The sequence below is a fragment of the Myxine glutinosa genome, chromosome 11, assembly GCF_964187855.1.
Source record: "Myxine glutinosa chromosome 11, kmMyxGlut1.1, whole genome shotgun sequence".
Lineage (NCBI taxonomy): Eukaryota > Metazoa > Chordata > Myxini > Myxiniformes > Myxinidae > Myxine > Myxine glutinosa.
Window position 1 is genome coordinate 33488833 of NC_136271.1, and position 15486 is coordinate 33504318.

General features: G+C 41.5%; 1 protein-coding gene across 1 annotated transcript in view; it reads right to left on the reverse strand.

The window, feature by feature from the left end:
- DHTKD1 (dehydrogenase E1 and transketolase domain containing 1) overlaps nucleotides 1-15486 on the reverse strand; it is a 104326-nt gene that overhangs the window by 48343 nt on the left and 40497 nt on the right. Inside the window, exons 6-8 of the mRNA XM_068130452.2 lie at nucleotides 3733-3904; nucleotides 2769-2967; nucleotides 791-1103 (exon numbers count right to left, since the gene is read on the reverse strand). Of these exons, the coding sequence (XP_067986553.1) occupies nucleotides 791-1103; nucleotides 2769-2967; nucleotides 3733-3904 (684 nt within the window). The remainder of the gene's footprint in view (nucleotides 1-790; nucleotides 1104-2768; nucleotides 2968-3732; nucleotides 3905-15486) is intronic.

The following is a 15486-nucleotide window of genomic DNA, read 5'->3' on the forward strand; positions in this document are numbered from 1 at the left end:
CCGTTCTATATCAAATTCTTCTACAATACTTTCCTCAGCCTCTGAAACATATTCATCGGCTGAAAAGTCCGACAGATCGGAGGAAATATCGAGCGATTCGGAGTCAGAAACTTCTTCTTCTGCCATGTCTGCCATGTTTATGCACTGTGTGCACCGCGATCAGCTGAGATCTATACCTCGTGTGACGTCACAGTGACGTCACAAGGATTCCAGAACTAGCTTCTTCTTTTTTTTATCGTGCCTTTAAAAAAACGCATTTTACGACTAATTTAGTGTCGATTTTTTTTTTCTTTTAAAAAATTAAACATTACCTAATTCGAAAGATTTAAATAATTTAAAAATGTTTTGGGTCTGGAGTCTTCCTTTAGCAATCGGTTTGTTTGTGTTTCACACTGAATGAAAACCGTAGAGGTAGAGAATGGCGATTGTGATATATGACAGGTTCGACGATATGTTCGGCATGAACGGCATATAGATCAAAATGGTAGTATGTGGAGATTAAGCCGCCGCCGTAATGACATCAGACGTAATCACATCAACCTGTCATGTGACAATATCCTCAGCTCTGATTGGTATACATTTGAGGGGACATACATACATACATAGTACATACATACATACATACATACATACATACATACATACATACGGACGGACAAACACTGTTCTACACGGCTTCACCGGATGGGCTATGCCATAAAAACCTTGATGTCATGGGATAGCTTCATTTATTTTGAACACGCAATCATGAAAACTACAAACAGGAAATGGATGCATGTGAATACTTCACCTGAACGTGTGTCTTCAGAAGACGTGGATGTACAGAGATGTCATCAGGAATAGCCACTGATCGAGCACCAATATATTGTAGCAGATTGGAAGGAAGGCCTGTGTTCCATACTGAGATGCAGGGTGAGGGCAGGGCCATACCACTCCAGTGGGCTTGTAAGTGTCTGCTCCTCGGGCTGAATGAATCTGTGTTGGCGAGGTGCTCACTCAATTTAGCGAAATATGAAGATTTGATCCGTTGCACTTCCTCCGTGCTTATCCCACCTTCTGCTACAAGCTTGGCCGCATACAGATCAGGCACGCTCTGTCGGAAGCTAAGGCACACAGCATACCACAGAAATAATAATAAATATGATTATTACTACTAACAGGCATCCACAACCATCCTTGACCATGGCCAAGGTGCTCATTCTTTTTTTTTCATCCACCCTCGGTTTTTCACCTTTATTCGCTTAAAACAAAATGGCTCAAACTTTATTAGAAGTTCACATTAGAATTGTGTTTCTGCATAAAGAAGGAAAAACATTGAGTGAGATTACTCACATCACTCGATTTTCAAGGTGTGGTATCCGAAGCACAATCAACAAGTACAAAGAAACATCATCTTTAATTGACAAACCCAGGATTGGAAGACCAAAGCAGCTGTCCAACAAGGATGAGCAATACTTGAAGGTATAGTTCAAGAAAGAGAGAAGAAACAGAGGGCAATATATCCTCGAGAAATACAATCAAATGAAAGACCATATAATGCATAATTGGAGTCCTCAGAATGAACCCGAGTAAGCAAAGAGCAAAGGTCGAGTCATCAGTAGGAACCATTATCATTGGGGGTAATCCCCATTGAAAGAACAGAACTGGCAGAAGGTTCAGGTGTCGTTGTCCATCCATCAACAGGACAAGGATCGCTTTTGAAATCAGGATTTAAAGAAGTGTTGCAGTAAGAACATGAAAATCTCAAGATTAAGAAAGGGGAACAAGACTAAAAAATCTAAAATATGTACCAGAACACAGAAATTAGACTATGGAATAATGGTCAAAGGTGCTTTACCCAGACGTGTAAAAGTTTTAGTTATTAGGATCTATTCGAATACAGCACGTAAGACAATGAAAATTGAAACTTACCGTATATAAAGAGCCCTGCTTGAAGCTAACAGTTGAGCATGGAGGAGGTTCAAATCCAAGATTGGAGGTGCATATCCTCAAGTGGTGTTGAAAAATTGTTCAAAATTAATGGTATATTGACACCTTACAGCAAGGTACAAACAAACATTAACCCACCATGCGAGGTGCTACCCAGTGGTACAAGACTTATTTGTCCAAATTTCATCTAACAGCAAGATAATGATCCAAAACACTCAGCTGGAATAATTAAAACTTATTTGCCAAAGAAAGAGGAAGCTAGCAATGAGGAAGCTTCAATGCATGGAATGGCTGGCCCCCTCCAGGACAGATCTCAATATCATTGAAGATTATGAGACTATTTAAACAAAGAAAAAGTGAAAAAGAATCCCAATAACTTAGATGATCCTTGGAAGGTTCTGGAACATCATTCCACAAGAGTTTATAACAAAATGATGTGAAAGTGTCCCTCGAATAATTTTAATAATTTTTAAGGAAAAGGTGGAAATACTCACTATTAGTTTATGTCAAGGTATATTGTGCGTACATTTGGTTAATTGAATATGATTTTCTTTTTCATAAAGATGTATTTGCATTGAACACAAAGTATTGGTTTCCTTGCACATCAGAGAAGAAAAATACAAAATGTCTGAGACATTTGCACAGCACTGTATAGTGTATATGTGATACAATTCAATTTTATACTGTGTCGTGACACATCATCAAAATGAAACCAATTCTACTTCGCAATTAAATGTCAAACATAAATCAATCAATCATTCATAACATCATACTCAAGAGTAAAAAGTATCTCTGATTTGCCTTTTTAAGCAGAGCATTGCCAGTGGGTTTGTTCTTACCGTATGGTTTGATACATGGAAGGGTTTGTAAAGGATGGTTCATCCAGCTCGTTATGCCCCCACTGTCGGTAACAAAGCAAATCCACAATGGCGTCATGGCAGAATTTTTGCCGGTATGCCAAGGCGAGACGCGTGGCCCGCACCACGTCATCGGGGTAATCCCCATTGACATGTACCACCGCACAGCCCACCATCTTCCCTGTAGACGATACACCCGTCATCACTTTTGATAAAACAATAACGAGTTGTGAATACACCAGGCATGTCCAAGAGGATTGAAACCAAACATAAAAATAAATATCGTTGAAAGCACGTGCACAACGTTTGTTTAATTTGAAGTTCAGAGTTTTCTTTGTCTTTTGTTTTTCCTTTTTATTTGAGTGTGTGTGTGTGTGTGTGTGTGTGTGTGTGTGTGTGTGTGTGTGTGTGTGTGTGTGTGTGTCCAGGGCATTTCTTTTTCTATTATTTGAGCTTTTCTCATCAAATTTTCAACCAATCTTTATTACGAGAACTTGGAGAAGACTCATTAATAATTGGGTCAATATGTGAAAGGGCAAAGTCACAGTAAATTCAAATTGGCCTTATCCGCCCGTCCGCAGCAAGTCAAGCACGAGATGGCCAGGATAATTTTTGATGCTTCCGTGTTTCTTTATTTATTTACCATTTGAGCTTTAGTGTGTCCAGGCCATAACGTTTTTACCGTTTGAAGTTTTCTCACCAAATTTTCAACACACCTTATTATGAGAATATGGAGAACACTAATCAATAAATTGTACTTTTTTAGCTGTTGTGTTCATCAGGTTTAGTTTGAGTACAAAGCTGGGCAAGCTTTCCATTTTGAGATAATTTTGAGTTAATAATGCTTTGGTTAAAAATATGAAGAATGTAAAGTAATGAAATTTCAGAGATTAGCTTTTTTGATCTCTCTTTATTTGTTCCACTACATTCCTCTTGTGAAACTCACCGACATCACTGCTGTACAGAGAGGATCTTCCTTTCTCACTTGGTGTGGTGAAGCCCAACCGGTTGTTGACAATAAGGTGAATGCTGCCACCAACACGGTAATGTGGGAGACGAGACAGTGTCAGCGTCTCGGCAACAACACCTTGTCCGGGAAATGAAGCATCCCCATGAACCTGATGAGAAAAAAATAACAATAAAAACTAGCACCAATGCCGGTGGTGATCATGAGCATAAATAAACAAACAAACAATTCAATGGACAAACAAACAAATCTGCGAATACTATACATAATATGTGCATGCTGGTTTTAGAAAATCCAAATCTTGTACTTTCAATGATTATAATAAGTGACAGCCTATTGTGCAGGATATGCAGTGCCCTCCATAAGTATTGGAACAGTGAAGTTAAATTTGTTGATTGCTACATACTCAAGAAATTTGGATTTGAAATCAAAAGATGAATATGAGGCAATAGTACAGAAGGTCAGCTTTTATTTATTGGTATTTCTATTCATATGTGTTTTACCAAAAACATTATACAGTATAGCACGAAATCTCAAAAAGCTATGGACGGATTCGGGCGAAACTTTGTGGACAGGTTGGGTGTGTGACACAGACGATTTGGGTGAAGATATGGATCCAAATCCAGATCCGAGAATTTTTTTAATTCTCCAAGTGATTCTTCAGCATTGGTGGATGGGGCCAAAAACGACATATAGCATGATATTTAAAAAAGTTGTGGACGAATTATGATGAGACTTGGTGGATGAGTTGGGTAGGTGACAAGAACCAGTGATTAGATTTTGGTTAAGTTATGGATGCAGATGAGGCCTTTCAGTGGGATACAAAACGTAAACTGTTCAGCCTGATTAGTAACCCTAAATTAGCCATATATTAGCCAATCTGCGAAAAAATTTAAAAGAAGCTAGTTTCAACTGATTTTGTGGGTATGGGTATGGACAACTTCCAAAAAAAAGTAAGGAGGGATAGGGGTTGGGGAAACCTTTTTATTAGAGGTCAAAGGTCATTGACCTCTGCCTAAATCATATAAAATTGTATTTCAGCAACAAAATATGGTATATAGATGATTTTGGTGTCAAAATGCACAGGATTACGAAAGAAGATGACATAAGATAATTATTGACCCTTGGGACCAAATCCTGACCTCTGAAAATGAGGTCAAAGGTCAAAAAAGCTGTTTTATCACTAAAATGTCATATTTATAACAGGAAAATTACCATATTATATAAAAATGAGCAAAAAAAAAACCGAAGAGGTTAATTTCAACTTACGTGGTGGATATGGGGGTTATTATTTATTCCAAGAGCAGAGGGGGAGGGGGAAATTACCTTTCTTGGGATCAAATGTCATTGACCCTAGACTAAAACACTATATATTGCATGAATGAAGTCTTTGTTTTGTCTTTGTTTCAGGAGTGATTACTGAGAAAACCTAGCTAGCCTACATGTACCTTGACTACCCCAGTGCAGTGAGATGTCCCAAAAGTTCCCTGAGGCCTTTGGAACAATACTGTAAAATAACAAAATTACCAGGATGGATATATGTGAAATATGTAGTGAGGACTTTTCAGAAGCAGGAAAGCTACAGAGGTTGTACAGAAAGGGATATGAGAATCTAATAGAGCAGTGTAAGACTTATCAACAACTCTTCATTATTGGAGCGATTGGAACAAAAATGGAGTAGCAACACTCCTATGACAGTCCATCGTAGATGCCGAACCCTTTTCATGCAAAAGGAGCCAGATGTTGAGGAGCAAGAGCATGCGCCAAGACCAAAGCGACAAAAGGTGTCTCAAGCAGTAAATGATGACAAAGTTGATGGTAAGATAAAGTAATTCTTTACTTGATTCATGTAAATTTCATTAAGATTCCAAGCCCATACCTGTTTTATGTTATTTTGTTTGAATTTTGAATGTTTGAAGTTAGTATGGTGATTTACATGGGATGGCAACTAACTTTGTCCATGTTTTCATGTAATGTTTTCAGGCCAGGGTTCTACTCGATTTCCGTACAGTGAAAGATGTTTCATATGCAATGAGGACATCCATTTTGATGAAAGACATCCTGATAGACAGCAGACCATACATCGAGCATCAACTATGACGCTAAAGAAATCACTTCTGAGAATCGCAAGTGAAAGAAAAGATAGTCTTGGAATGGCTGTGAAAGGACGCTCGGAAGGAATGGCAGATCTTGTAGCGGAAGAGGCTGTCTATCATAATAAATGCGACTGTTCCATGTACAATGTTCCAGGACAATGCAATGTAAGTATATTAATACAATATACATACATGTACATATTTGTTAAGTTCCTTGTAATATGGGGTACTGCGGAATAGTAAAGTATGTCACAATGTGAAATACATTCAAATATTTCACGGGGAGGAATCATCAACGAAAGACCATGAACATATGCGGCGGATGGCTGGGAAGAAGGTTTCTCCGGACATGAGGGTCACACCGGAATTGACTATATCATGTGACAGAGAGGTTTTCCTGGCAAATGAGAAGAACAAAGGAGCCTTAATCATGATGATATCTGCAGAGATGGCAAGCCACAATATCACTGTACGCCAAGCAAAAGATGATGGTGACACGCTGATTGTTAGGTCTGCAATGGACTTGGTCGCAAGTGTTAAATCCCCAGTTGTTGTTGTCGCCCAGGACACTGATATTTTGATATTGCTCTGCTATCATAGGCCTATCCACTGTACTAATTTCTATTTACAAGCAGATTTTGGTGGTCTTTACGACATCTCTAGCATACACATCGGAGACAAAGAAGAGTTCCTCTTCAAGTATGGCTGGTCTGGAAACGACACTGTTTCATGCATTCATGGACATACCAAATGTGCTCTCTACAAATGCAGATTTCCTGCCAGTGTCATTACTGCATTCACAAGTCCCACTTCAACCGACTCCATAATTCGAACAGCTGGATTAAAAGCCATGCAGATCACATATGGCTGTGGGGATACTCCCCTAGAAAAGTCTCGCTACATGAAGTTCAAGAAGCAAGCAGCCAAGGGCAAAATCGATCCTGACCGCCTACCACCAACGGAAGATGCAACAGCTCAACATTCCCTTCGTGTCCATCTTCAAGTTGTGGTATGGAAGCATCTTGACACCTCTATTCTTGATCCCAAAGGAAGAGGATGGGAGTTAGATTCCAACAGAAAACTCAGACCAAAAATGCTATCTGTTGGTATCGTGCCAGACAACCTTCTGAAAGTAATTTGTTGCAACTGCAAGGAAGGGGAGAGGCAATGTCAAACAATGAGATGCAGCTGCATGAAAGCTCGCATGTCGTGTGTATCTGCATGTGGAGTGTGCTGTGGGCATTGCGACAATGGAACAGATAGCATAGATGCAGAAGAAGAAATTGGTAGTGATGAAGAGGAAACAGACTGAGTATTATTAATTTGTTGTTGCCGATAGATACTGTAAGTTCTAAGTTGTGAGTAGTATTCTGCAAATTGTTGATTATAAATTCACATATACTTTACATACACAAACTATTTGACACTAATGAACTTTACCCCCCCCCCCCCCCCTGCTTATTTTGACCATTAACCTCGTATTTTGGTGGTGAAGAATCCATTTCATATTTAGTTTGTATCTTGGTATAATTCTGTTACTGTTACCAATATGATATTTGATATGATATTTTGGTGATAAGACGTCTATTTTTGACCTTTGACCTCATTTTCGGAGGTCAGTAATTGGTTCCATGGGTCAGTCATTATTCTATGTCATCTTCTTTCGTAATCCTGTGCATTTTGACACCAAGATCATCTATATACCATATTTTGTTGCTGAAATACAATTTTATATGATTTAGGCAGAGGTCAATGACCTTTGACCTCTAATAAAAAGGTTTCCCCAACCTCTATCCCTCCTTACTTTTTTTTGGTAGTTGTCCATACCCATACCTACCCAAATCAGTTGAAATTAGCTTCTTTTAAATTTTTTCACAGATGAACCTTAAGTTAGGGATACTAGATGGAGGTATGCACGCTACTACACGTGCTGTTCTAGTTGTTGTTTTTGTGTTTCTGGAGCACAAACATGGCTGGGTTCGTGTCCGGGTTGGACGTGGTGACGTCTTATAGGTGGAGCCGATGCAACTGTTCAGCCAGAAGAGCCTTTTAAATTTTTAATTGCACCTGGCTGCTCCCAGAATTGCTTTGTGTACCACAGACAGGTTAATGTGTGGCAGGAATTTCCTGTTTATCAGGATGTATGCAGGAATAGCTGGTGTGACACTTGCTTCTTGGTACCTACTACAGCGATGGGGTCTGATCTCGACATATATATTATATACTCGTGTACATATATATTGTTACGTTTGTGGGGGGTAGGCAATACCTCAGTCCAGGTAGAATTGTATCGGTAGTGTGCTCCGACTATCGTGAAGAAGAAGAACCCCCATGTAATAAGTAGGAAATTTGTGTAGACCGTATGTCGTGGAAGAGCGTGTCTTCATTCCCATCACGAGGGGTGGGGTTATGTTAATTAGTTAGGGATTAATGATAAATCCCCTGTATGTAATGAGCTCTGTTATTTTTCCTCTGTTCCTTATGACACCAACAGCACACACACATAGTAAGAAATCGCCCATTTATGACACTAAATAAAAACCAACTGGAAACAGGACATTGAGCACTACCGCGGATAACATAGCCCTGGTGAGCACACAGGCACAAAAGGTCAGTGAGGCCATGCCCCAAAGAGCAGTGATTGGTCTGGGATTTGATTGGCGCAAGGACTGGTAAGAAGGGACTATGGGATTGCTGGAGACGTTGTAGGATGACGTCAGAGCCTTGACTATAAAGGAGCGCTCTGGCCGACATTTCCTGCTTCTTGAGTGAGGGACATTTGGACAATGGACGGCTCGAGCGAAGGACATTCCTTGAGACACCACAATTTTCTCTTCCACTTGATTTCCTCGCATGTTCTGGGTTTGGTGGCAAGCGGTCGTGTCCTGACATCGCTCCCTTCGTCTTCTCCTGGATGGCTTGCATCGTCTGGCTTTGGTGTTGGTGTTGGTGAATGAGATCGTGAGGACAAGCGTGGCTGGAAAAGCAATCTGCGCGCCAAGGCCTGTTCTTTTCGCGCACGAAGCCAGGAGTGAGTGGACCGCGCGGCGAGGCCTAGTTCACGCCCACCAGAGTGCAGCCTGCGGTTTTCGCGCACAAGGACGTAGAGGCCTGTGAAGATCTTTGACGATTCCTGACGGGGTTCAAGAGCAACTCAGAGCTAAATCCCCACAATAAATAACACACATTTATTTTCACAGTTATATATCCCTTTGTCTGTATTTGGGTCTGTACTGGGTCACTCATAATTAGGAATTTAGTGTTATCATGCATTCTTTGTGACCGGAATTTTCTTTAATAAAGCCGGTATTTTTGTACATTTTACTTCTGTTTGGTTTGAGTTAATTTATCCAGGTGCAGAGAAGTCGGGTGGAAGCCGAACAGGTAAGTTCATCATCCTCCTTTCCCTCGCGTGTAACGAATACCGTCATTTTGGATTGAACGCCTGGGAGTAAAACTCGTTTGGTCATCCGTTTCACCCTGCGGTGTTCACTAAAGGGTAGTCACATATATATATATATATATATATATATATATATATATATATATATATATATATATATATATATAACTGTAAGAAATAGTAGAAACTCCAAAGTACGAGCAGGGCGTCTCATTTGTATTGAATAAATAATCGTTAGATTAAATAAGACGCGGACGTAGCTTCAGGACGTCGATCTTTAATTGTCGACAAGCTTTCGACCAACAAAGGTCTTCTTTTGAGTCTATAAAAACAGCAGGCATGTATATCAGTCAAGTATGTATGGTGATATGTGTGTGAGATGTGTGACGTGTGTAGAAAATGCATACAGAAGGAAGAGCCACGCCAAAGTTCACTCACCAGCCCCAAGTTCAACGGAAGTGACCGTTTGCGTTACAGTTAGGGTGCACGTGCATATACAAATATAGAGATATACATACATAAACACACAAGCGTATATTCATATCCCATTTATATTCATATAATATATTTATATATTTATATAAATGACATATAAAGGTAGAATGAATGAATGAATGAATGATGAATGAATGAATGAATGAATGAATGGGTTACGGTTAACAATTTGATTGGGTTGATGTGGGAACATGCTTTAGTCATGAAAATTTATGCCATGAGGGATTTTTGTCCGAAGTTTGTGTATCCAAAAGGACTCACGTTTCAGAATCGTGGTGTGTGATCGATTTGTGATTGATTCAATGGCAGAGATCTGAATGTCATTTATAGAGTGATCCAGTTGATTAAAGTGTATCGTGTAAGGTAGAGATTTGCCCTGACTGGTGTGGAAGTTATTGATTTCTGACCGGGTGTTATTAAATCGTGTGTAGAGTGTATTCTCAGTTTTTCCAACATATTGTTTGTTGCACTTTTGGCAAGTGATTAGGTATATGACCCATGTAGATTTGCAGTTCATATAGGAGGTGATGGGGAATTTTTGTCCAGTGCTAGAACTACAGAATTTGTTTCCTTCTAGTAAATGCTTGTGAATAATGCATTTGTTTGCTGTGCATTCATAGAAGCCAGGGATCCTAGTTTCTTTGTTGTGGGGCTGTGGGTGCTTTGCTTTTACCAAGAGGTCCCTGAGTGTCCGACCACTTCTCCCTTCTTCATCTCATCCTAAACATACAATTGCAAGCATACCATACAGTCAAGCACTCAGAGTAAGACGCATTTGCTCAACAAAAATGGCACAAGAAACTTCTCTCTGCCAATTAGAAACACACTTCATTGCAAGAAACTATGATCCTCACTCTGTGAAAGAAGCAATAACCCGAGCAAAACACATACCGAGAGCAGACCTTCTGACTTACAAACCCAAACCTGCAACTAACCGTGTCCCACTGGTAACCACCTACTCTGCTACCTCATCCCAATTGCCAAGTATTCTGAATAAGGCCCTTCCTCTCCTCCATCAATCAGAAACACTCGTCACCACATTTCCTCAACCTCCACTAACATCATTTCGACGTGGTCGGACACTCAGGGACCTCTTGGTAAAAGCAAAGCACCCACAGCCCCACAACAAAGAAACTAGGATCCCTGGCTTCTATGAATGCACAGCAAACAAATGCATTATTCACAAGCATTTACTAGAAGGAAACAAATTCTGTAGTTCTAGCACTGGACAAAAATTCCCCATCACCTCCTATATGAACTGCAAATCTACATGGGTCATATACCTAATCACTTGCCAAAAGTGCACCAAACAATATGTTGGAAAAACTGAAAATACACTCTACACACGATTTAATAACACCCGGTCAGAAATCAATAACTTCCACACCAGTCAGGACAAATCTCTACCTTACACGATACACTTTAATCAACCGGATCACTCTATAAATGACATTCAGATCTCTGCCATTGAATCAATCACAAATCGATCACACACCACGATTCTGAAACGTGAGTCCTTTTGGATACACAAACTTCGGACAAAAGTCCCTCATGGCATAAATTTTGATGACTAAAGCATGTTCCCACATCAACCCAATCAAATTGTTAACCGTAACCCATTCATTCATTCATTCATTCATTCATCATTCATTCTACCTTTATATGTCATTTATATAAATATATAAATATATTATATGAATATAAATGGGATATGAATATATGCTTGTGTGTTTATGTATGTATATCTCTATATTTGTATATGCACGTGCACCCTAACTGTAACGCAAACGGTCACTTCCGTTGAACTTGGGGCTGGTGAGTGAACTTTGGCGTGGCTCTTCCTTCTGTATGCATTTTCTACACACATCACACATCTCACACACATATCACCATACATACTTGACTGATATACATGCCTGATGTTTTTGTAGACTAAGCCGAAGACCTTTGTTGGTCGAAAGCTTGTCGACAATTAAAGATCGACGTCCTGAAGCTACGTCCGCGTCTTATTTAATCTAACGATTATATATATATATATATATATATATATATATATATATATATATATATATATATATATATATATATGTATATATATATATGTATATATATATATATATATATATATATATTGTTGTTTTTTTTTTTTGTTTGTTTTTTTTTTAACTGAATCGAGGCTCGTGAAAGAGCTAACATGTACTTCACAAACAAATCAACCAGACAAACAAAATATATAAAAAGAGGGAGCGGAAGACAAGATGGGGAGAGAAAGGGAAGCACACAAACACAACATTTGAGAGCAGGGAGATGTGTGGGAGGGAGAGGGCTTGGGGGTTGGAGGCGTGGGAAGGGGGAGGGGGTGGGAGAAGTATAAAACACAAGGACACCAAGGACTTCCAGGACAGAAGTTGGTATTTCAAAAAAGTGGAATTGGGGTGAAATTAGTGGGGGTAGAAAAGATCAAGGTTTTGGATGGGGGAAGATAAGAGATGGTGGTGAACAGCTGTTTTAAAGACCTGGAGGGTGGAGTGGGATTGAAGAGAGTGAGGGAGTTTGTTCCAGAGGCAGGAGAAAAGAGGAATGAAGGAGTGGAGGTGAGCAGAGAGTCTTGATTTTGGCAGTTTAACCATAAGAGGGTTGCAGGCAGATCTTGTGCGACCTGTAGGAATATTTGCGGGACAGAGCCCAGAGAGAGCTGGGGGGGGGGGGCAAGGCCAGAGAGGAGTCGGTAGAAGACGGAAAGACCACTAACTTGCCTGCGGTGAGTGAGTGAGAGGCCCTTGGAGTTAGCTTCATCGCGGGAGATTCCAATGATTATGAAAAAATATATATATATATATATACTAGCTGAATGCACCCGGCATTATCCGGGTTCTTTTTGAATGAATTTAGTCTTCTGTACATAGGTCTGACGCGAGCCCAGTATCAGTTAGTGCTCAACGATTCCTTGTTCTTTCTTCTGTCGGGCCCCACGAGAGAGAATTTTGAAAGCATGTGTTGCAATCAGTCAGATATTCCTCATAAGTGCTTAAGTTGTACTTCAAGAGAATTTTGAAAGAAGAAGAAGACTTATTGCGAAATGGGCCCAGCCTGACCGAGGCGGCCTCGACCGGCCTCGCCACCTAGCCTATCATTTGTGAAGGGTAATTTGTACCCTACACAAATTAAGGTAATTTGTAGGGGCGCACCGGGAAATAACGATGGTAACAGAGGAGGTAAAAAAGGTTGAAATGAAGAAAACAGTAATCAGTAATTTTACAAACTGCATGTAAAATGTGCCCTATTTTGCTCGGGGGTCCAGAATACTGTCAGTCCACCTTTGAAATGTGAAAAAAGGATTTAACAGACACTTTGATGCATGTGACTGGTATGACGTCAACAACATATGACGTCTACACGCATGACCGTATGACGTCAAAACGTACTCTGCCAGTAAGTCAGGAAGTATGGTACAGTAGGAGTGATCGAGTACTTCTTTGTACTCGAGGCTGTTTCCAAAGCAATATGTTGTTTTACATGAATCGGATATGTTTTGAAAGGGATGTTGTTTCTCATTGTGAGTTTGGAAGCAAAATAAATTTTAGCTGTCACAAGTTTTGCTGTTACACAGGCAAGATCATAGCAGATAGTGAGACCCGAAAGCTTGAATGACAGATATATATATATATATATATATATATATATATATATATATATATATATATATATATATACATATTGTTACAGACACGACTTTGATGTTAAGGTGGGCCGAGCGGAATGGCCGTCGTGTCCGCACAAATTACCCGATTGTACTCGACGTTGACGAAGCCGCGCCACGCTGGCTCAATAAGAAAAAGAAGACACCCGGCTGGATTACAATAACACAATACGACACCAATGTTTCGATTCTCAAGTATATTCGTACGGAAAAGGTTAGATTACAGGGGCTAGAGGTATATTACAGGAAGACAGGCACTTAGACACACTCTTATATTAACCCCGGACAGACGACAGACACACGGGACAACGGCTGACTCACACGGGGGTTTGATGGCTAGGAAAGGCAGGATCGATGGCTCCAGGTCCTCCTGGGCTCGGGGCAGGGTACAGTACGGTCCGGTCCGGTCCAGAGATGCGGGGAGGTCGCAGCGCTCGGATGGCGTCTTGTCTGCTCAAGCTGGGGGCGCATCTGACTCAGCGCTCGCAGGTGGCTTTCCTTCTCCAAGCTGGGTGCGCATCTGACTCAGCGCTCGCAGGTGGCTTTCCTTCTCCAAGCTGGGTGCGCATCTGACTCAGCGCTCGCAGGTGGCTTTCCTTCTCCAAGCTGGGTGCGCATCTGACTCAGCGCTCGCAGGTGGCTTTCCTTCTCCAAGCTGGGTGCGCATCTGACTCAGCGCTCGCAGGTGGCTTTCCTTCTCCAAGCTGGGTGCGCATCTCCCTTTACATCCGGCGCGTGGCCGCGTATATCCGGCGGGGAGTGACACGCCCTCGGCTCGTTAGCTCCGCCTCGTGGAATCGGCACGTTGCTTCTCATTGGGTGCGTGCGGGGGGGTTTACCAGGCTCCGCCCTTGACGAGGAGCTGACAAGGAGCCCCTTCGTGGTAACCCCGTGGAGCGCATGGTCTGGAGCTAATCGAGCCGGTGTGAGGACGCATCCTCCCCCGCTCCGCCGCCATCTCCTCTGTTGTTGTTGTAATTGTTGGGGAAGAAGATGGAAGGAGGTATGGGAAAGGTCCTAAACTCACTACTGATGCCATATAATCACATTCTGGTGCAACGAAGAGTCATAATTAATGGAGACGAGGCCTTAACTGACATAGAATAAGAATAACTAGGAAGATGTCCGAAAGTTGTCTACGTGTGGTGCGGTGGACCTGGGCACGACATTTAATGGGGGAATAAGGGGAAGGTCGGCTCTACTGATTGTTATTTACATGCAATGGGACTAGGGAATGGGGGATTGGGGAAAGTTGGGGAGTATTGGAGAAAATAGGGGAATATTTACAAGCGGATATGGAGGCCAAATTCCATATTCGCAACATTGCACCCTTCTCTACCCTCGGGGCGTCCCGACCCGATAAATTTTTACCTACTTTAGTGTGGCACGCAATGTAGTTCCCTCTACTATTAACTCTACCCTGAGTGCGACAGTTTTACAGATATTCACAAATGAGTAAATATGTCCCCCTGCGACGTTGCACCCTTCTCCTCACAGAAACACACCCACAGGATAACCGAATCCGGAAAGAATCCTCAAACTAAACATACAGCCGGTAGGGAGCATTATTTACAAGATTACGCTGATATCTACACTACGATCCAGGACCTGTCTTTGGAGGAACACATGCAGATGTTATGCATAGAGAGAGCGCGCTTGCCAGCATCGATACACCAACCCACGAGTGCTCTGTGGCCGACGGCCTTTAATAACGTGCAGAGCACCCTTCCCGAGCATCAAAAGCACCACCCCACCACCAATCGGTGCAGTCACCATTGTTCATTGGACTAAAAATAAATTCGACAACCCCTAACCCTGCAGGTGTCTCTTGCTCTTCTTGTGGTGCACTTGGTGTCAACTAAAAGTGGTTCACCTGTATGGCATAGGTGCCACGTTGACCCATAGGTCCATCCCCGGGTGGTGCTTGGCCGCAAACGAACTGCGGTCCATTGTGGGTGGCCACAAACATTGCGGTCCATATGGTGTACCGATCCCGGCAGCAAACAGCGAAAGTGCAGGCCCACAACTGCGCAGCCAGC